Source organism: Acomys minous, assembly GCF_964271855.1.
Source record: "Acomys minous genome assembly, chromosome: 8".
NCBI classification, from domain to species: Eukaryota; Metazoa; Chordata; class Mammalia; order Rodentia; family Muridae; genus Acomys; species Acomys minous.
The window spans coordinates 63242061-63264616 of record NC_140489.1 but is presented as its reverse complement, the minus strand read 5'-3'; the positions used below and the strand labels follow the sequence as shown (position 1 = coordinate 63264616).

The 22556-nt window shown below is 45.6% G+C and overlaps 2 protein-coding genes across 5 annotated transcripts in view; one reads left to right on the top strand and one right to left on the bottom strand.

Annotated features, from left to right (window-relative positions):
• The window catches only part of STRN3 (striatin 3), an 80048-nt gene extending 77035 nt beyond the window's left edge, over positions 1–3013 (bottom strand). For 2 of the 4 annotated variants that reach the window (XM_084791810.1, XM_084791809.1), the window contains exon 1: positions 2490–3012. In XM_084791810.1, the coding sequence (XP_084647936.1) occupies positions 2490–2771 (282 nt within the window). In that variant the 5' untranslated portion in view covers positions 2772–3012. Of the gene's footprint in view, positions 1–2489 lie in introns of all 4 variants that reach the window. The other 2 variants (XM_084791808.1, XM_084791811.1) reach the window with 2 other exon arrangements.
• AP4S1 (adaptor related protein complex 4 subunit sigma 1) overlaps positions 2061–22556 on the top strand; it is a 34096-nt gene continuing 13600 nt past the window's right edge. Inside the window, exons 1-4 of the mRNA XM_084791833.1 lie at positions 2061–2386; positions 17904–18104; positions 21624–21710; positions 22333–22401. Of these exons, the coding sequence (XP_084647959.1) occupies positions 17967–18104; positions 21624–21710; positions 22333–22401 (294 nt within the window). The 5' untranslated portion in view covers positions 2061–2386; positions 17904–17966. The remainder of the gene's footprint in view (positions 2387–17903; positions 18105–21623; positions 21711–22332; positions 22402–22556) is intronic.

The window sequence follows — 22556 nt, the reverse complement described above, 5'->3', positions numbered from 1 at the left end:
TCTGTGTAACAGCTCTGTAGTCCAGACTGGCCTCGAACTCACGGAGATCCACCTGTCTCTACCTCCCAAGTGCTGAGACTAAAGGCATGTGCCACCACCAGCTCCAGCGCAATTTTTGTTTTGTTTTTTGTTTTTCGAGACAAGGTCTCTCTGTGTTAGCCTTCGCTGTCCTGGACTTGCTTTGTAGACCAGGCTGGCCTCGAACTCACCACCTGCCTCTGCCTCCGGAGTGCTGGGATTAAAGGTGTGCCCCACCACACCTGTGAAAACCCATGCAATTTTTTAAATGAATAGTTCCCATCAGTCTACACACATGGAAAATTAAGTCGGCATGGCATCAAAGTGAACTAGAAAGTTGAATGCTTACAAAACTCTAAATCCAAGAATATTAGACACTACAGTTGTGAAAGAAACCACTGGCAATTTTTACTTAACTGCAATCTCTTAAACACAATAGTATTTTTGCGCACAATTTTGTTGTTGTTGTTGTTGTTGTTGTTTGTTTGTTTTTAGGTTTTTTCAAGACAGGGTTTCTCTGTGTAACCTTGGCTGTCCTGGACTCGCTTTGTAGACCAGGCTGGCCTTTAACTCACAGTGATCCGCCTGCCTCTGCCTCCCAAGTGCTGGGATTAAAGGCGGTGCACCACCACGCCTGGTTTAAGCACAATTATAAAGCTAAAATATGTAGGGCTTTTTGTTGCATGTTTTTAAAGTTTAACTTCATCCACTTTGTGGAGTAAAATAAAAGCGTAATAGCTTGCCAGGTGAGGTGGTGCAAGCCTTTAATCCCGGCACTTTCAGAGGCAAGTGGGGTCTCTATGAAATGGAAACCAGACAGTTCTACATAGACCTAACTTGCCCAACACAACAGAGTCGTCTCAAAAACCCACACCACTAGACCGTGGTGGTACACACCTTTGATCCCAACACTCAGGAGGCAGAGGCAGGTGGATCTCTGAATTCCAGACTAGCCTGGTCTACAGTCTCAACAACAAAAGTAAACAACAACAATGAAAAATCACAATAAAAAAAATAATTTTAGTGGTTCCAGCAGTTGTTTTGAAATCCTTTTGGCAGTGAAACATTACTTTTATATTTTCTTTCACTTTTTTGTTTGGTTGAGATAGACTCTGTGTAGCCCTGGTTGTCCTAGGCCTCGCAGTAAACACGGCTGACCTAAACTCACGGATATACCTCTCTCCTCGATGCTGGAATTACAGACTTGTGCCACTACACCTGGGTAATTTTAACTTTTGAATTAAATTCTTTATATTGTTTGTAAACAATCAGGACAAAAACTAATCAATGTAATAAAAAGTTTACTGGTTCAAAACCAAACTGAAGATTCATATTTATTTGAAGACACCATTTCTACATTAGTCAATCTCTCGTTTCAACATTACTTCTTCTTAAATTCACCAAAGGTGTGCTATGTGTTTATAATAATGAACAATATTGCTTTCACCCGAAATCTGTACGTCCGAAAAACAGATGAAACGTTTAGACGCACGCTTTTTCCTTCTAAGCTTAAATTCTACCCTAGAATGCAAGTTAAAAGTAAATGCAACTATCCTACAGCTTAAACAATCCTTTCAAACAGATGCAGCAATTTTAAAAATTCAAGGCATGAACCCGAAACTACCATCGTCCTAAAGTTAGGATCTAAGAGGTTCACACTCTTAGATGGTGGACACTTAGCTCCGTTTTAGCTTGTACCAAACAAAAAGTACGTTTTCTTCAAATTAAGACCAATTCTTTCTGCAGACATTTCGTAAAGACACTACATACAGAGAGTCCAGTTTTGCTTTGTGTCAGTAAAAAACAAGAATGTAGAAGGGAAGTCTAGTGAAGCCTAGCCAAAGGAGAAAATTTCGGTTCAAAGTGTTGATGAATCATTAAGCGCCAAAAGGAACCCAAGAGTGCACAACCACATCACGGGTACTTAAAAGAGTTGAGGGGTGGGAAGGCAAACTTCGCCGGCCGGCCGCAAGCCATTGTGCGCGGCCGTAGCCCGGAGCGGCGTGGCTGTCAAGGGGCAACAGCGTACCGAGGCGCGGGGGAGGGGGCAGGACGCCACATCGGAAGCGGGTGCCGGGGCCAGGAGGCTGGACACTCATCCCAGGCCTCCTCCGCGCGTTCTCGCCCTCAAGAGGACCGACAAGCGCGAACTCGGTGCCCAGCCGGCCCACGCCAGACTCTCGCACGGAGGCGCGGGGCCCAAGCCCGGAGGCCCGGTAGAAGCCCCGCAGACGCCATGCTAAAAGCCAAAATGGCTGCCCCAAGGATGCCCGCAGCGCGCCGCCTGTGAGAAGGGAGCCGGCCGCTGCGGGAGCGGGGGAGGGGGCGCCGGGAGCGCCGTCACCGCTCGCCCGCCGGAGCCGCTCAGGTAGGTCCCCCTCCGCCCCTCGGGGCGCCGGCCCCACCCCCCCCACCCCACCCCCGGGCCCATGCCCCCCGGCCCCAGCCGGCAGCCGACCCGGGCGAGGTACCTGCAGTTCGGCCCGCTCCACCTCCCAGTGCGCCCGCTCCATCTCGAACCGAGCCCACTCGTGCTGGATGTAGTGCAGTATCCCCGGGATAGTGTACTGCTGCGGCCGGGACAGCTCGGGGCCTGCCGGGGGCCCCGCCGCCTCGGCGGCCGTAGGACCCCCTCCGCCCGGCGCTCCGTTCGCTCCCGGCGGAAGGCTCAGGTTGCCCCCGGGTCCCTGCTGCGGCCGGGGAGGGGCCGCCATCCCCTGACCGCCGCCGCCGCCTCCGGCCAGCTCGTCCATTGTGTGTGGGGGGGCCCCGGCCGGGGCGCAGAGCCAGGCGCCGACAGCTGCTGGGGAGGGCCGGGACGCTGGCCCCGCGCCGGCGGCAGGGCGGGGACCGGCCGGGAGAGGGCCGGGGACGGGGGGTGGGTCGCCGCCGGGTGCCTGCCGCGGATCAGAGCAGGGAGCTGCCGGCCGCCGCCATTACAGTCCCTCCTCCATCTGCCCGTCTCACTCACTTTGGGAAAAGGGGGGCCGCGGCGGGAGGGAGGGAGGGAGGGAGGGGGAGGGACGGGGGAGGGGAGACGTAGGGCCGCCGCTCGCGCGCAGCACGCCGGGTAGCGAACGCCGCGCCGGCCGCGCTCAGCCGGATAACCAAATAGAGTCCGGCCTCACCCTACGCAGGCGCAGTAGGGATGGGCCGCTCTTTGGGGGGCGGGGAAAGCCTGGGTTCCGCCCCCACGCGGGCGCAGGGTCCTAGCTTTGCAGCACCGGTGGGGTCGGGATGCTGCCCTGACTTTGAGGGGCGCGAGGGTCTCGGGCTTCCCGGGTGTTTACTTCACGCAAGACATGCTCGCTCAGGAGCGACGTGGGCCTCAACCCGAGGGCCTCGCCTCTGGAGCTGGGTTCGAGCGCGGCTCCGTTCTCCTCTGGAATTCCTGACGTTTCTCTGGAATTCTTTGCGTGGTTTGCTCAAGTCCCAAAGGGTCGAGCCGACTCCTCCTCTGCCTGCCGCTCACTTGACCTCTGGTTTCGTAGCAGCACTCAGTCTCCAGGATTCCGGAGACGTTCACTTTTGGCAAGTGGCCCAGATTCTCCAGGACTTTCTCGCTAGTCCCTGGGCTTCTTCGCCTCGATCTGGTTCTTTGGTACCATTTCGGTGCTCCTGGGCGCCTGTTGTCACTTGTCTCCGACCTTTATTATTCGAAGATAGGTTGTGTTTGGGAAAGTTGGAGCAATTGTTTCTCTCTCTTTCTTTCTTTCTTTCTTTTTTTTTCTAACTGGAAGAAGACGTAGTGATATCTTGAGAACGGTGGGTGGATGGAGAACAGTAACTTTAAAAGACTGATGTTTAAAAGTGAATGAACTCGGATATTGTCATTAGCGGAAATTTTTATTAAAACAGAAAATGAAGTGTTGTGAATACAACTTAAGTCAACAGCAACGATATCTTCCTTCATCGTTAAATGGTTTTATAGTGAAATCATATACGCATAAAAGGTCAATTTTTAAATACTGTAATACGCGTTTTTCTGTGCTTGGATTCAAAGTTAATAGAGCTAATAGCCCGGCTGCTGGGTGAGGTGGTCCGTGTCTTTAATCCTAGCACTCAAGATCAGGAAGATGACCTGATATCTTGAATTTGAGACCAGTCTGGTCTATAGATCGAGTTCCAGGACAGCGAAGGCTACGCAGAGAAACCCTGTCTCAGCTAATAACCATTTGGTGGCATAATAGGAGAAAAGTAATATTTAACAGCATAATGAAAAGAGATATATACGGTATTTACAGAGAATTGCATGTAAAATTGGTTTTGTTTAAAACTTTTATCACTATAAAAAAAAAACTATAAAAATGTCCACTATGGAGCATATACCTGACCACTCAAGGAAGTAATATCAGAGACATAAGGAAATACATTTTATTTTGTCATGTCTGCTGTGTCATTATTATTAACGTTTGGATCTGTTACACTTATTCTTATTGCCATGTTTATGTATAAAGCGGTCTATAGTAATATGAAATAGCGTTATTGTCTAAGAGTACAATTTCTTAACTGTATGCAATCAGCATACAGTTGATTCACTCCTTTTCTTTGAGGGTCATAAAAAGCTCAGAAATTAGCCGGGCACGCCTTTAGTCCCAGCACTCGGGAGGCAGAGGCAGGTGGATCACTGTGAATTCGAGGCCAGCCTGGTCTACAAAGTGAGTCCAGGACAGCCAAGGCTACACAGAGAGACCCTGTCTCGGAAAAACCAAAAACCAAAAACCAAAAAAAAAAGCTCAGAAATTCACAGAGGCAGAGGCAGGCTGTGAGTTCGAGGCCAGCCTAGTCTACAAAACAAGCTCCAGAACAGCCAAGGGTACACAGAGAAATCCTGTCTGGGGGATGGGGGGGGGGGAAGGGCTTGAATCTCACTTGCAAGATGATTATATCAATAGAGCAAGATGTACATTTATGTTTCTCATTTCAGCTCAAAGTAAGGCTGCCCTCCCACCCTGCAAAGAGAAAACTGTGGTTACTGGATGGCACCATACCCAAACCTAAAGCTAGCAACTCATTCTAGTGCCCTACACTGAACCCAGATGTCCAGCCGTGTGTGTGTGTGTGTGTGTGTGTGTGTGTGTGTGTGTGTCTCTGTCTGTCTGTCTGTCTGTCTGTCTGAGCCTTGGCTGTCGTGAACTCTTCCTTGTAGACCAGGCTGGCCTGGAACTCACAGAGATCTACCTGCCTCTGCCTCCCAAGAGCTAGGATTAAAAGGTGTGCGCCACCACACCTGGCGACATCCAGTCTTTTCTCAGACACTTCGTTCCTGTCTTCTTCCATTTCTGCTCTTCCCCGTCTTCTAAGGCAGATTTAACTGTCACCCTCTGCTTAAATATTTTAGTCCTCTCCAAATTTAGAGCAAAGCCCAAGTGGGCTTCATAGTCAAACTGGCCCTTAATCCCAGCATTTCAAAGATGGAGGAAGAAGGCTCAGGAATTTTAAGATCATTGTAGTGAGTTTTTTGGCCAGCCTTGGGTACATGGACCCACACTTGAAGTAATACATCCTCCCCACCCCACCCTTACAGTTGGTTTCCAGCCCTGTTGTAAGCAAATTACTTAATACTCACCACCCTGACGTCCTTCATATCGTTGCAGAGATATCTCCCAAAAAGATCTTTTAAAACCTGTGTTTCCATATTTACAAATTCCAGTTAATTATGCATACATTTACTTTAACTGTGGTTTTCTAAGGTCAGTAGCACAGTTCATGGCTTTGGCGTTATCTATCTGCAAGGTTGTGTGTAGGCTGCTGGAGAGCAGGGCCCACGTTTCTAGTTCCTGGTGTTCGTACGTCTACCTAGACACACTGCCCGCACAGGGTAGATCCTCAGTAAGTGAATAACAAATTTAGACATAACTAATATGAATATTTCCAGCTTTGTGTGTGTCCTGGGGATCCAAATTCAAGTCCTCCTGCCTACAAGGACATTGCCCACTGAAGCATCACCTCAACTACAGCCTCTCTTTTTTGTTGTTTTTGTTTTGTTTCTAGTGTCTTCTTGTATAGCCCTAAGTCTGCAACTCAAAATTCTACTAAGTTTTTCAAGTACTGAGATTACAGTCTTACTTTAAACCCAGCCTAGGTAAATGACTCGAACTGCCTTGAATATTAGAAATACAAATAGCAGCCTGGAATGGTGGCACAGCCTTTTATTCCAGCATGGGAGGTAGAAGCAGGCATATCTCAGTGGGTTCAAAGCCAGCCACGTCTACAAAAGTGAGAACAGTGCCAGAACAGCCAGAGCTACACACAGAGAAACCCTGTCTCACAAAAACAAAACAGGCAAAAATACAAATAGCAAAATGTGTTCCTCACTGAGATGATGTTGACACTGTTAATATTAATGCTTTCTGCCCACTACTCTTGAGAACACTGTCCTGAGTTTCTGGAACTCTTAGAGAATCAGTTCTCCCGAGTTACAGTATCACAATTCAACTTACCTAACTGGAATTCCTTCTTCATCTGTGGCCGAGTCATTTCCTCTCTTCAGTCCCACCTTGAAGCTTCCTATTTGTTCTGTCCTCTCACTAATTTGATTCATCTCTGCTCCCTGCCCAGATTCTCCAAGTTTCAGAATGATTTGGGGGTAGGTAAATTGAGGGTAAAATAACATGTCACGCTATAGCCCAGGCTGGCCTGAGCATGTGATTCTCCTGTTTCTGCCACCCTAGTGCCAGGATTGCAAATATACACCAGCTTTCTCAGTTCATAATGATCTTCAGAAGAGCCTATGTAAGCCAAGTATGGCGACTCTTGTACTTCCTGTGATGGGGAAGCTGAGGCAGAAGAATTGCTGCAAGTCTGAGCCTTGAGCTACATGATGAGTTCCAGTCTAGCCTGAAGTGCACAGTGTTTATTTAAAGAAAAAAGAATGCTTACATTGTTAAAGATTTATTTATTATTATGTATACAGTGTTCTGCCTGCACGTACACCTGCACACCTGAAGAGGGCACCAGATCTCATTATAGATGGTTGTGAGCCACCATGTGGTGGCTGGGAATTGAACTCAGGACCTTTGGAAGAGCATGCAGTGCTCTTAACATCTGAGCCATTTCTCCAGCCCAACAATGCCTACATTTTTAATCAGATTAGTTTTAAGGGAACTTTTTGTTTTCTTTCCTCCTAGTAATATATGGACCCATATGTTTATTCTGGTATTGCCCATCTGGACTTGTCATATTACATCTACATGTATTATGCAAGCCAAAGTACACCAGGGAATTCCAGGCTTTTAAATACGGTGGAAAGAGATGATACTCAAATACCTTCTTATCAGTTATTCCATGGGATATATGAGATCCTTGACTCTGCCTTTGAAAACTAAGGCATGTCTTGTGAGTACCTAAGACTTTGTAAGTCTTGCTGACCACGCACCTGTCACCTGTCCACTGGTTCATAAATACTGTTTTTCCTCATTATAAAGGACATGACAAGCATTCTTAGTTTCACAGCTGAGAGAACAAGTCACAGCACAGTTCGTAGTGACTCTAGCAAGTGCCATTGTATAATAGGAAGTGGTCCCCACCCGTTTATATTCGTGTGTGCGTGTGTGTGTGCGCGCGCGCGTGCGCGCGCATTTGGAAACAAGGAAATAAAGTCTCCCTTCACTGTTTGCCTGCTGTCCTAAGAATAGGCTCAGAATTCTCTCTAGTTCCTGAAGCATTAACATGTTTGAAATTAGTCAGGTAATATCAGTTACTTTGGAAAATAGTAAGGTGTATACCTTTATAAAGTAAGAGAGCAAATAAACACTACAGCCTACAAAAATTTTAATAAGAACCCACATGAAGCTGGGGGGCACAGTGGGCACGCCTGTAATCCCAGCATCCGGAAGACAGAGCCAGGCAGATCTCTGAGTTTGAGGCCAGCTCCAAGGCAGCCAAGGCTACAGAGAGGAACCAGAAACCCAGTCTTGAAGATAAAAAAGAATTGACATTGGGAGGCAGAGGCAGGAGGCTCTCTGTGAGTTCGAGGCCAGCCTGGTCTACAAAGTGAGTCTAGGACAGCCAAGGCTACACAGAGAAACCCTGTCTCGAAAAACAAAACAAAACAAAACAACAACAACAAAAAAGAATTGACATGAGTTCAAACCAAAGGAGCATACCACACGTAACACAGAGTAACAGAAAAGAAAGAGGCAGCTCTAAATGGGATCAGATATTGGCTTACCATTACAGATGTTGTTTCTGGCTATTAAAATTACAAGTATATATTTATGGATTTATGCCAGCCAAAGTATATTAGGGAATTCTAGGCTTTTAAATAAGTTAGATATAGATAATGCTCAAATACCTTACATATTTGTAATATATATAGCGTATACATAACATTTATATACAGGGTTATTGAATCAGGTAAATAGAATATTGTATGTAAGAGAAGAAAAGACCTTTACAGATTGTAGAAAATGGACACCGAGCCTTTAAGAAACACAGGATACTATATAAAATTCTAATCCAAATTCATTCAATTGTTTCCTGGGTAATAGGAGTCAGAAAAAAAGTAGGCTGTGGTAATATTCTATAATAGCTAACTTACAGAGATATCAGAATTGAAAAGAGGGGAAAAAAAGATTCCTTGGAGCCTAATCCCTTCTGTACCACTTGGTCTCTAAACATGAGAGCAGAGCCGGGCGTGGTGGCACACGCCTTTAATCCCAGCACTCGGGAGGCAGAGGCAGGCGGATCGCTAGGAGTTCGAGGCCAGCCTGGTCTACAGAGTGAGTCCAGGACAGCCAAGGCTACACAGAGAGACCCTGTCTCCAAAAACCAAAATAATAATAATAATAATAATAATAAAATAAACATGAGAGCAGAACAATTGGAAAATAGGAACAAATGAGAAACTGACCAGACTGTGATAATTTGACAAGCTTCAAAATGTGGCTTGTCTCCCAGTGAAGCATCAAGATGGGTTAAAAAAGATGACACCAGGCAAAGGACACCTGTGCTGAGCAACCTGTGTGTGACACTGTGCTCCTTTGGAGACTGTTCCTGGTTTGGTTTGGTCTTGTTCTTTCTTCTTCTCTCCTTTCTGATACTATTTATCAAACCCAGGACCTCACATGTACAATACACACCACTGAGCCAGACCCTCATCACCTTGAAAATATTCTAAGTTGCCCAAATTTCACAGCATAACAAATTTTAATTGTGTCTTTCTATTAACAACCCAACCTAAAGTACCTGACAGTTATCCCATAGAAAAAAGATGGAACTCTTTTTGGTTGGTTGGTTGGTTGGTTGGTTGGTTTTTCTTGTTTTTATTTTTTATTTGTTTGTTTGTCTGTTTTTTGAGACAGGGTTTTTCTGTGGACTCCTTTTGTAGACGAGGCTGGCCCTGAACTCACAGAGATTGCCTGCCTCTGCCTCCCAAGTACTGGGATTCGCACACCTGGCTCCCAGCCCTTCTTTTTTACATCTATGTATTTTTGTGTGTGGGAAAAGTACACACACACACACACACACACACACACACACACACACACACACGCCCACGCCCACGCATGCACTGGAATGCACACTAACATACCAAGGCACACGTGGAGGTCAGAGGACAACTTCCTAGAGTCAGTTCTTCTGCCATATGGACACTGGGGTAGGGGTCAAATACGGGTCATCAGGCCCAACAGTCTTCACTGCTGGGACATCTTGCTGGTCCTACTTTTCATTCTGACACAGTGTCTGGCGAAGCTGCCCCAGATGGCTTTACTCTGGCTCTGTGGCCAGAGCAGGGCTTGAATTTATGATTCTCTTGCTTCAGCCTCCCCAGTAGCTAGGACTGGAAAAATCTTTAGAGCCATTTAAAATAACTCTATTGAACTTTGTTTCTTTTAGTTGAGGGTGGCAATCAGAATATTTGGGTTTTGCAATATTGAAGATTGAATCCCTGTTTCTGAGAGTGGTAGACAAACTGTCTTCCATTGAACTAGACCCTCAGACCATAATTGGGTATTCTAACTTGTGTCTAGCATGGGCTGGTTTTGGATGGTTTGGGGAATGGGAGTTGGTACTGGGAATTGGAACGACCTACATAGAAGCATGAGCTCTATCACTGACCACACCCTGCCCTACCCCAATGAGCTCTATCACTGACCACACCCTGCCCTACCCCAATGAGCTCTATCACTGACCACACCCTGCCCTACCCCAATGAGCTCTATCACTGACCACACCCTGCCCTACCCCAATGAGCTCTATCATTGACCACACCCTGCCCTACCCCAATGAGCTCTATCATTGACCACACCCTGCCCTACCCCAATGAGCTCTATCATTGACCACACCCTGCCTACCCTAATGAGCTCTATCATTGACCACACCCTGCCCTACCCCAATGAGCTCTATCATTGACCACACCCTGCCCTACCCCAATGAGCTCTATCATTGACCACACCCTGCCCTACCCCAATGAGCTCTATCGCTGACCACACCCTGCCTACCCTAATGAGCTCTATCATTGACCACACCCTGCCCTACCCTAATGAGCTCTATCATTGACCACAACCTGCCCTACCCTAATGAGCTCTTCTTAATCGTTATCAAGATTTTGCTATTTTATAGCATCTACTGTTTTTTTAGTTTTGGGTTTTTTGTTTTGGTTTGGTTTGGTTTGGTTTTGGTTGGGATTGAAGGCATGTGCCACCACAGCCCGGCCTGTATTTTTCTTTCTGCGTGAGAAATATTTTAAATCTCATACTATTTCACTGATACATAAGAGTCTCCACATTTTCCAAGAATCTTCACGTTTGCCAGCCCCTTCTCACTTAATGTATCCTGGCTATATCCATACACCAAACCTGAACCTCCCACCTCACATACATTCTCTCCTCCTCCTCCTCCTCCTCCTCCTCCTCCTCCTCCTCCTCCTTCTTCTTCTTCTTCTTCTCTCTCTCTCTCTCTCTCTCTCTCTCTCTCTCTCTCTCTCTCTCTCTCTCTCCCTCCCCCTTTCCCTCCTGCCATATTCTAGATTTCTTCACTCATACTTTTCATCTGGCTTTTCTTTTTTCTTTATTATTTATACAGCATTCTACCCACCCACATGGATGCCCGCAGGCCAGAAGAGGGCATCAGATCTCATTATAGATGGTTGTGAGCTAATGTATGGTTGCTGGGAATTGAACTCAGGACCTTTGGAAGAACAGCCAGTGCTCTTAACCTCTGAGCCATCTCTCTATGCCCCATATGGCTTTTCTTGCTTATAAATGCTTTCTTGCTGTATTCTGCATGCTTTCCTTGGTTTAGCTTGTGGGGGCTGAAGAGTAACCTAGTACCATAGATGCTTGCTGCTTTTTCATATGGACTAGTGTTTGTTTAGATCCCAGCACAAACCTGAGCCACTCACAAGCCGCTGTAACTCCATCTTCATGGAATCTGATGCCCTCTCCTGGCCTCCACAGGTGCACATATCACAGATCATATATAGCACACACATAATAAAAAAGATAATAAGCACTAAGGAGGTCAAGGCCAAACTGGTCTACAAAGTGAGTCCCAGACAGCCAGGGCCACTACACAGAGAAGCCCTGTCTTGAAAAACCAATAATTATAATAATAGTAGTAGTAATAATAGTTAATTAGCTATATTATGTGATATCCCTATTATTGAAATATTTTTATTTAACCACTATTAAAGTAATTTTGATATTTTTACTATTCAAAGATACAGATGATTATAAATGGAAGGATAATCAGTTTATGTGCTCTGGGGACAATTGGCAGGCTCTTAGTCGGACAATTTTAATTACCTGTTTACATTTCAGTGGGAACTATATAACATTGCTACATTTTATTATAAAATTCAAAGTAGTAATAAATGAGCTGGAAGTGGTGGCATTTCTCTTAATCCCAGCACTAGGGAGACAGAGGCAGATGGATCCGTGAGTTTGAGACCAGCCTATTCTACAGAGCAAATTCCAGGACAGACAAAGCTATACATAGAGAAACAGTGTGTCAAAAAGAAAAGAAGAAGCAGCAGAAGCAGGGGCTGGAGAGGTGGCTCAGTGCTTAAGAGCACCAACTGCTCTCTCAGAGGTCCTGAGTTCAATTCCCAGCAACCACATGGTGGCTCACGACCATCTGTAATGTGGTCTGATAAATAAATAAAACTTTTTTTTTTTTTTTTTGGTTTTTCGAGACAGGGTTTCTCTGTGTAGCCTTAGCTGCCCTGGACTCCCTTTGTAAACCAGGCTGGCCTCGAACTCACAGTGATCCACCTGTGTATGCCTCCCGAGCACTGGGATTTAAGGTGTGCGCCGCTGCCACCACCTACACACATTCTTTTCCAGTTCCCCTCCCTCTTGAGATCTTCCCTGGTAGGACACCCTTACCCCCTTTGTGTGGTGTTCACCCCAGTGGAGTTTCCGTTCTCCATTCTTCCTTGTTTTACATAAGCTTTTGTTTGTGGACTCTCCTACCTTCATTTCCATAGCAGAACATCCTCCACAGCCTTGTGTACTGCTGAGCACAGAGTTCATAAACACAGGAAGTTCATCCCTGTTCCCTGACCACACCCGTTGTTGTCTGAGCATGTATTCTTTATTGTTTGTTCTACCTCAGTTTACTAAGTGTTTGACCCCCTTCCCCCCTGATGACTAACCGGAGACAGGTGCCTGTGGCATGCCGGCTCACTTCTCAGCGCCTTCTTATCTCTTAAGTCTCCACATTGTCTGTCCTGGCAGTGTACATTTTAAAGCAGTAACAGCTGAGTGCTCCACTGTGCTCCACCATGCACTTTTACACAGTCCTGTGATTGTGTGTGAGCATGCAAGGAAAAGCAAGGTCCCTCCAAACCTCCAGGTGCTGTAAACTGCCCTTCAGGAACCCTGCATTCCCACGAGTGTCATTTCAAATGTCCTAGTCTGCCATCCTTACTCTTCAAGTCAGCAGGGCAAATACTGCTATTATAAGGTGGAAAGCAATTTGATCTCTCGATGTAACATCTCAGTGGGATGGATCTTTTTCCATCTCACTTTACCACTTAACGCAACCAGGACATTTAATGGCAAAATTTTCACCATGGATATCTCTTTGAAATACTTTTTTTAAAATTTTACCTGGCCTTTGAAATACAAATATATGTTTATAATTTACACACACATGTGTGCATACACATACATATGCCATTGTTGGACCCTGCTGTTAAGGTCGAAGTCTGCGGGCAGACTCCCTTCCTCTGCTGGGTTCCTTCCTCTCCACCTGATCTGGGGAAACCCCAGGTCCTCTAAGGAGAGTCACACAGCCCTCAGGGAGATTCCAGGCCCAACCCTTTCCTAACAATAAACCCATTCAGTGTGCACCTGGGGGTTCATGGAACTACCCTCCCCACGCTAATGACATGTCTTGGTACCTTAGCTTTCAGTTAGTGACCTTTCTCCATACCTCTAACTGTACCTAGAGTTCCCTCCCCCAACCCCCCCCCCATGGGATAATTAAGTATTGTGTTTCCCTTCTTAGGATAGGACTGTGCTACTGCACGTAAATAAAGTATCCCTGGCACTCCTAGCCAAAGCAAATCAAACACCTTCACCCCTCCCCCCAGCCCTTCCCACAGCCTGAGGTGTATAATGTCCCTGATTCATGAAATAAACTCTCTCTATTCCTCCACCGCGACCCTCTGAGAGTCGATGCTTCATAGCTGAACCTTCTCTTTGTTTGTTTGTTTGTTTGTTTGTTTTTCGAGACAGGGTTTCTCTGTGTAATAGCCCTGGCTGTCCTGGACTTACTTTGTAGACCAGGCTGCCCTTTAACTCACAGAGATCCTCCTGCCTCTGCCTGCCCAGTGATGGGATTAAAGGCATGCACCACAATGTCCGGCTCATCGCTGAACTTTCTAACTCACCAGACTTGCTCAGAGCACAAGCCCCGGCCCCATCACCTCTGCTGCTGGCCAGGTTTGCGTCTGGACCACTGCTGGGTCACCTGGTGCCGCCTTCAAAGCTTTCAGAGAGCCACTGAGCTTCCACTGCCTTTTGCTGAGCAATGACCAGACTTAGTCAGATGTTACAATTTTTTCCTCATGTGCAAAATCTGGATGTGTGTGTGTGTGTGTGTGTGTGTGTGTGTGTGTGTGTGTCCATGTACATATGTGATACAAAGGTAGAAAGAAGACTGAGAAGGGAAGAAGAGGTCTAAAGGGAGTGAGAAGGAGGGAACAGTGGAGGGCAGTAGACTATGTATGCCCTAAAGCAGAAGGAAAGGCTGTTTGGAGGAAGGAAGAGGACTAGCCAGAGTGGGGAGGAGGGACAGCAGCGAACAGAACCAAAGTGTGTCCATATACATGTATGAAAACAGCACAGCGACCTCTGAGCTCTGCCTTTTCCCTGCTTACTGGCCTGTTCCCACTCAAGGAAGTACTTTCTCTATCTTAATCGACTATTAATATTACTTTAAAAATAAATCCTGATGGGCATGGCCACATGCCTTTAATCCCAGCACTAGGGAGGCAGAGGCAGGAGGATCTCTGTGAGTTTGAGGCCAGCCTGGTCTACAAAGCAAGTCCAAGACGGCCAAGGCTACACAGAGAAACCCTGTCTCGAAAAACAAAATAAATAAATAAATCACAGTTATCTGGGTATGGTGCTACACACCTTTAGTCCCAGGCAGAGCCTGGCAGATCTCTGTGGGTTCAGGGCCAGCCTAGTCTACAAAGTGAGTCCAGGACAACCAGAGCTACATACAGAAGCCCTATCTCAAAACAAACAAACAAATCACAATTGATTCTATTTATTTTGATGCTAATTGCTGTTCTTTCTTGAGGTAGGGTCTCATTTAGCCCAGGCTGACCTTGAACTCCTGATTCTCCTACCTCAACTTCCAAAGTGCTGGGACTATAGACTTATAACATCACATTTGGACACAAAAATTTTAATTGCTCATAAAAATAAAAATTAAAATTAAAAAAGGTACATTATTACATGAATAAAAAATAACTTTGCTGAAAGGATAATTTTTTTGCTATTGTTACTGTTTTGACCCAAGGCCTCCAGTATCCCAGACAAGCCTTGAACTCTCTACATTTGACCTGCCCCACCGCCCAAGTGTTGGCATTATAGGCATGCCCTGTCACACCCTGGCTACTGGAAGTATTTTGTAAAGAGAATAAAAGTAACATATGACTAAACACCACAGAATGTGTGGCAGTTCCACCCACAGCAGGGAGTTTATCTCCCTGGAAGAGGGAGTGACTGACTAGAGGCCTCCCGCACGGCCCAGCTGTCATATCCGTGGGTGAGCTGGTCTACAAGACACCCTGCTCCGCCTGTTCACTGAGGGAGCATTGCAGCCCCAGGCTTTGCTGTACTGAGGCTAGCCTTTTTGTTTGATTTTTCAAGACAGGGTTTCTCTGTGTAGTCTTGGCTTTCCTGGACTCACTTTATAAACCAGCCTGGCCTTGAACTCACATCGATTCGCCTGCCTCTGCAGAGTACTAGGATTAAAGGCGTGCACCACCAGGCCCGGCAAGCCTAACCTCTTATAGCATACTGTTGGAAGTCGCTTTGAGGAAGCCACCTCTCTGTTAGAGCTTAGGAAGTAGGAGGTGGCCTGGGGGAAAACCGTGTGAAGCGCAGTGTGTGGGCTGGGAGGCAGCTGGGAGGCAGAGTGCTTGCGTACCACGTGCAGGTCCCTGGGTTCAGATCCCAGCACTGTGGGGAAGAGAGGAGCTAAAATGTAAAGCAAACACCATCCCCTAATGTTATTTGTAGCTCCAACAAGGAAATGGTAATAGTAGCCAATCATAGAGTAAGCAGTTGTAGACCAGACCCTTTGCCTTTGCGTGTCACCACCTCTCACTTCCATAAGCCGGAAGCAGCTGTCCAGCTGGGGTTCAGGCAACCTGGAGGAATACTACAGGCAAGTGGCAAAGCCACATATCTTGCCATCTGTGTCATCCCAAAGTTGAAGCTTTCAGGGTACACATTTTCTTAATCTCAAGTGGATAAAATCCCTAGTAAATAGCAATTACTGGTTGCTGTCTTGCTTTGTTTAGCAACTTCACCCAACCTGCAGCTAAGCAGGCTCTGTAATGGTGTGCCTCAGTGTGCGCTCTCTCTCTCTCTCTCTCTCTCTCTCTCTCTCTCTCTCTCTCTCTCTCTCTCTCTCTCTCGTATGTGTGTGTGTATGAGGGTGTTTCTGTGTCTTGGCCTCTATAACTTGGCTGGAGTTCTGCTTAGTCTCAGAACTACTCATTTGCCAAAGGTAGAATTCTTCCATGTAATCTCAGAAGGGCCTAGCTCATTATAGATCTCTTTTTTTTTTTAATTAAAGAGTGTGTGTGTGTGTGTGTGTGTGTGTGTGTGTGTGTGTGTGTGTGTGTTACTTGCCTTTACATAAATGTGCCACATATGTCCCTGATGCCCACAGAGGCCAGAAGAAGGCATCATATCCCCTGGAACTGAAGTTACAGGTTGTTGTGAGCTGCCATGTATGTCTTGGGAGCCAAACCAGGTCTATAGAGTATTTTAATTCAGAGTGTGGCTGCTCTGGCAAGAGATTACATCCAAAGTCATTCTAGGTCTGTGTGATCCAGCTGGAATACAAGCATGCCTTTAATCCAGGAGACAGAGTCAAGCAGATCTGAGTCCAAGGCCAGCCTGGTATAGAGCAAGTTTCAGGTAAAGAAAAGCTTAGGTCCAGGTGTGGTAATACGTGCCTTTAATCCAAAACAATTAAGGTAAAGTTAGTTTGTAGAAGGAAGCATCCATGTTTGAAAGTGATGTCTATTGTAGAAACACACATTATTCTTTCCTTTCTTTCTTTCTTTCTTTTTTTTTTAAGATTTATTTATTATGTATAGTGTTCTGCCTGCAAGTTCAACTGCCTGACGACAGAAGAGGGCACCAGATCTCATTATAGATGGTTGTGAGCCACCATGTCGTTGCTGGGAATGAACTCAGGACCTTTGGAAGAGCAGCCAGTGCTCTTAACCTCTGAGCCACCTCTAAACCCAAGTCTCTCACTCTTTAGCCCAGACTGGTCTCAGACATGTGGCAGTTTTCCTGCCTTGGCCTCGAGCACACCACACTGAGCTCCTTAGCGAGGCTGCTAAAGTTCTTTATATTCTATGTGAGCACCTGGGTGTCCTAGGGCCATTCTTTTTAAAAATGATTTAATTCGTTATTTTCTTATTGTGTGTATCAGTGTGTATCTGTGTGGGGTGTGTGCACATGCATATAGATACCTGTAGAGACCAAAAGAGGGTGTCAGACTCCTGGAGCTGGAGATATAGATGGTACTAACCGCCTAATATGAGTGAGGAGAGCTGAGCTCTGAGCCTCTGGGGAACAAGTCTTTCAGTGCTGAGCCCTCCCTGCAGCCCCCTCCACAGCTGTTCTTGCTGTGCCCCAGCCTGCCACCATGTGCACTGCCCAGAGCCTTCATCACCCTGCTTTCCCAGCCACAGAGCCTGTCCTAGGTCATTCCTCAAGACTCTGCTACTGTGCCTTTCTCTGTAGTGGTCCCTCTGTGGAAGTGCACCTGTCACAGTCACAATTTGTTACGTCATACTCTTGGTATTTGCTTCTCGGTCTAGCATTTGTTTGATGATGTAAAAACCAGAAAAGCAAAAATGATCACATCTTCATTTCCTTATTATTCTGGTGTTTGGTGCATCCTTGGTGGGTACCAAACTAAATGAACTGAACAGTGGGCACTGAAACTTAATAAATTGACAGAGTATGAGTACAAGGACTGTGCATGCTCAAAGTTGTTAAGTGATAACTGGTGGAAATTGTGTATGGCTCTTATTTGCTTAAACCTCAGTTAGTTCTTAGGATTGAGCACTGCTGTGTCAAATAGTTTATTTGCTCTGGCTCATCTATAGAACAGGCTTGGGGTGAGTCTTTGAGAAATGTCATCTTGCCTTTCTGTTGTTTATTCTCCAGGTTCTAGCTGCTGGCTGTGACTTTAAAGTTATAATTGGAAAGAAACTGGCCCAAGGGTGGAAGATGATCAAGTTTTTCCTCATGGTGAACAAGCAGGGGCAGACCCGGCTGTCTAAGTACTATGAGCGCGTAGAGCTGAGTAAACGCACACTTCTGGAAACAGAGGTCATCAGGAGCTGTCTGTCCCGGTCCAGCGAACAAGTGAGTAGCTGCTGCCATTTGTTCTCTGTGGAGGCAACTCCGCCTTCACCGCTTTCTCCTTGCTGTCTCGGGGGCCATTATTTTCTCTGAACTGTATTTCTTCAAGGGCAAGTAGGGGAAGGGCAGGTGAAAGGTGGCGCGGCTCTTCCCAGCCCCGTAAGAGAATAGCAAGAAGCAAGCCCGGAAAGTCTTGGGTTTTTATTTAGGATGGTTGTCTTAGTATATCATAAAAATAGCTGCTAAATTTACTCCTGCTCGAAGACAACGTTCTTTTTTTGTTCATATGAATTTAGCCCTTAGAACTCTCAGCCGTGTCTGTGGCTGGTGGCTTTCTGTAAGCCAAACCAGGAAGGTCAGATGACTGACTAGCATGGCAGTGAAAACCCATATGACAGCAGAGGATAATAATACAATTTCCATGTGGATAATAATTCTTTTCTGCTTACCATCTTTTGTAAAATATACAACCAATGTAATGCCAGAACTAGTAAGTTTTAAACAAACTTATTTTGAACTTGCTTTTTTAGATTATGTAGGTAAGAGAAATGGAAGTTAACAGAACAAAGAAAATAACAAATCTATTCCTCCTGCCAGAACCTGGAGGCCGATACTTTGATAGCATAGTAAGATGGCCTTTGTGGCCCTGGGGTGTGAGTGCTGGCTTTAGGGCTCTTCACCAGCACTTACTCTGCCACTCGGCTACACTGCTGCACATTTTTAAAATGGAGTCTGTTTTTGCAAAGAACTTAGAGAATTATTTAATCTGAGTCTAACTGTCAAATCTCTTAGAGAGCATTGGACAAGTGTTACAAAGTTAGAATCACCTATTTTTTTTCTCAGTTCTCCATCTTACCACCCTGGAGGTTGCCTGTGCCAGCATCAGCTGTCATAAAATTCTAAATTGCATCAACACGCAGAGGTTGAACATTACAAGTGTGTTTCCTTGCTTTAAAATCAGCTTTCCAATTGCAATCTCTCCTGGTTCCTCTTTGAATTACTCCTGCGGCCTGCTGTGGGCACACGCTGCTCGATGGCATCAGATGGAAACAGGAACTATTAAAAACTATGTTTGTCACCACATGTGGGAAACACTGAGAGAGAGAGAGGGAGAGGGAGAGAGGCCTGTTGGCGTGTTGGCGTCTTCCAGAAGTCCACAAGCCTGCCATAATTTAAACGGCATTTCCACCAGAAGTTTACCCTTTGTGGTGTTGTTGTTGCTGTTTTGGGCTTTTCTTTTTTTTTTCTTTTTTGGTTTTTCGAGATGGAGTTTTTCTGTGTAGCGTTGGCTGAAGTTTACCCTTTGGAAAAAAGATATTGGTAGATCTTTTTGGAGTACTCTAAAATTATTTTTATTTTAAAAAGCAACAACTGACCTTTTGGCATCAGGCACCAGAGTGTCATAAAAACCATCTTAGTTTCATTCTGTCCAAAGATGTGCTTGGTTTTTGTTTTGTTGTGTCAGAAATCCTTGTGAGTTAGGCATGGTGCCTCACGCCTTTAACCCTACCACTTTACTTTAAAAGCAGAAAATCTAGTTCAAGGCCAGCCTGGTCTACAAAGCAACGGCTACACAGAGAAACCCTGTCTCAGAAAGAAAGAAAAAAAGAAAGAAAGAAAGAAAGAAAGAAAGAAAGAAAGAAAGAAAAAGAAAGGAGGAAAAGAAAAGATTCAGTTCTTTCAAATTGACATGTTGCCTTGAAAGGTCCAACTGACAACAATCTCAGTGGCCCTACAGTGAGCCAGAAGCTACGGTATGACCCTGTCCTGGCTGTGCCTATCCTGGTTATTTTTTTATTGTTTTTGAGACAGAGTCTTGCTTTGTAACCCAAGCTGACTTTAAACTTTCAGTGTTCATGTCCCAGCCTCCCCAGTGCTGACGTCACAGCCCTGTACCACCTGACTTGGCTCTCTACCCTAATTTTATTTATTTATTTATTTATTTATTTATTTATTTTGGTTTGGTTTTTTATTTTATTTAATTTATTTATTTATTGTTTGGTTTTTTGAGACAGGGTTTCTTTGTGTAGTCTTGGCTGTCCTAGACTAACTTTGTAGACCAGGCTGGCCTCGAACTTACAGAGATCCACCTGCCTCTGCTTCCCAGGTGCTGGGGGATTAAAGGTGTGTGCCACCACGCCCGGCTTTGGTTTTTAAATTTAAGGTTGATCCATATTCTGGATCCTAGGTTATCCATAAATTTGAGACACCTCGGTCTAGCCTTAAAGTCATGAGCTACCATGCTTGGGTCTATCCTTTTATATTAAGCCCTGAAGCTCGGCATAGTGGTGCAGACCTTTAATCCCAGCACTGGGGAGGCAGAGGCAGGCAGATCTCTGTGAGTTCTGTGAATTCAAGGCAGCCTGGTCCACAAAGAGAGAGCCAGGACAGCCAGGGCTACACAGAGAAACCCTGTCTCAAAAAAGCAAAGCAAACCAAAGCAAACCAAACCAAGCCCTGGAAATCCTCCGTGGTATACAGACTGCCAAGACCCCTCCTCCTGGAGGGTCTCCATAACCAAACACGCAGCTTCGTTCTCAGGCACACTGTGTGCCCAAGAGCAAAGTCACTAAGTTCATGCTCCCTCCCATTTGGCCAAGCTGTGCTTGACACTGAAGACTTCCGCTGTGCCTGCAGCTTTCCATCTACTTCCGGTAGCTCTGTGTGCAGCCGCTGAAGGAGACAGACTAGTTATTAATTCATAAGAAGCAATATTTACAAAGGAAAATCTTGTCTAGCATCTGCTGCACAAAGGCCACCATTACATAATTTGTAAAATAACCTACATCGATTCTTTTCATGAATCTAGGAAAAAAGTTACGCACAGGAGATGGTGGACGGATGCTAGGTTACTTGTGCTGGCTCCTCTGTGACTTTTGGGGGGGGGTTGTTTGTTTGTTTGTTTGTTTTTTGAGACAAGGTTTCTCTGTGTAGCCCTGGCCATCCTGGACTCACTTTATAGACCAGGCTGGCCTCGAATTCACAGCGATCCACCTACCTCTGCCTCCCGAGTGCTGGGATTAAAGGCGTGCGCCACCACCGCCTGACTCATTAGCTTTGCTTGCTGAGCAACACAGGGAGCCAAGAAAGGAATGAAAGAGAGGCACAAGCGGGACTCACGTGATCCCTCGGACTTTTCCAAGACTGCTCCTCCTCCTAGAGAAGCTTCTAGTAAACCATTGATTGCTGTCAGAAGCCTGCAAAGGCTGTTTAACATTTTGGGTTTTTGTTTTGTTTTGTTTTTTGTTTTCGAGACAAGGTTTCTCTGTGTGTATCCCTGGCTGTCCTGGACTTGCTTTGTAGACCAGGCTGGCCTCGAACTCACAGGGATCCACCTGCCTCTGCCTCCCGAGTGCTGGGATTAAAGGCCTGAGCCACCACGCCCGGCTGCTGTTTAACATTTTAATGATGAAATTTCTAGGGGTGTGTTGGCATTTCTTAAGCCTTAACGTATGAATTAGGCATGCTATTGGAAGATGCCTCTGTCACCCAGACATTAACCTCTCACTGTCTTTCATCTAGTGCTCCTTCATTGAATATAAGGATTTTAAACTGATCTATCGGCAGTATGCAGCTCTCTTCGTTGTGGTTGGAGTTAATGACACGGAGGTAAGATGCCAGAAAATGCCAAGAGGTGGTGGTGCACACCTTTAATCCAAGTAAATAAATAAATATTTTAAAAGATGCCAGAAAAGCCTTGGAAGATGGAAGACTTTTCTTCTCCTTAAATTGAAATTTCTTTCCTACTTGCTCCCCGAGAACCAGTAAGCCTATTTCAGCATCTAGGTCTCAGTGGCAGCTGGTTAAGGGTGGCAGTGGAGCTCACACCTATAACCGGGGCTCTGGAGTTTCAGTTTGACCACATTCATTATGGACTGAAAATGTCTTAGTGGTCGAGGTTTTGTATATTCTATTTTCTTTTTTCTATTTTCCCTTTCTTTTCTGTTTTAAGACAGTGTCTTAAAATAGATGTCTTTTTAAATGCCTGGATTACAGGCATGTACCACCATACTCAGTTTATGTGTTGCTTGGGGCTAAGTTCAGGGCTTCATGCATGCTGGGCAGCATCCTAGGTATGCACTCTACAACCTTAGCCACAGCACTGTCTTCACACATCCCAGAGCCCTCTGCACATCACTGACTGGGATGCTGCTCTAAAGCCTCACACTGGGCTTTTTTTTTTTTAACCCGCAGGCATGATAAAATTAACTACAGCTTTCTCTTATTTCAGAATGAGATGGCTATTTATGAATTCATACACAATTTTGTGGAAGTTTTAGACGAGTACTTCAGCAGAGTGGTAAGTCTAATGGCTAAAAAATGGCTTAACCCAGCTTTCCAGAAATTGAGTCATTTGAGCAACACCAATCACCAATCAAGAAAATTCCCCCAAAGGCTTGTTGAAAATGGAAGCATTTTATCAGTTGAAGTTATTCTTCCCAGATAATTCTAGCT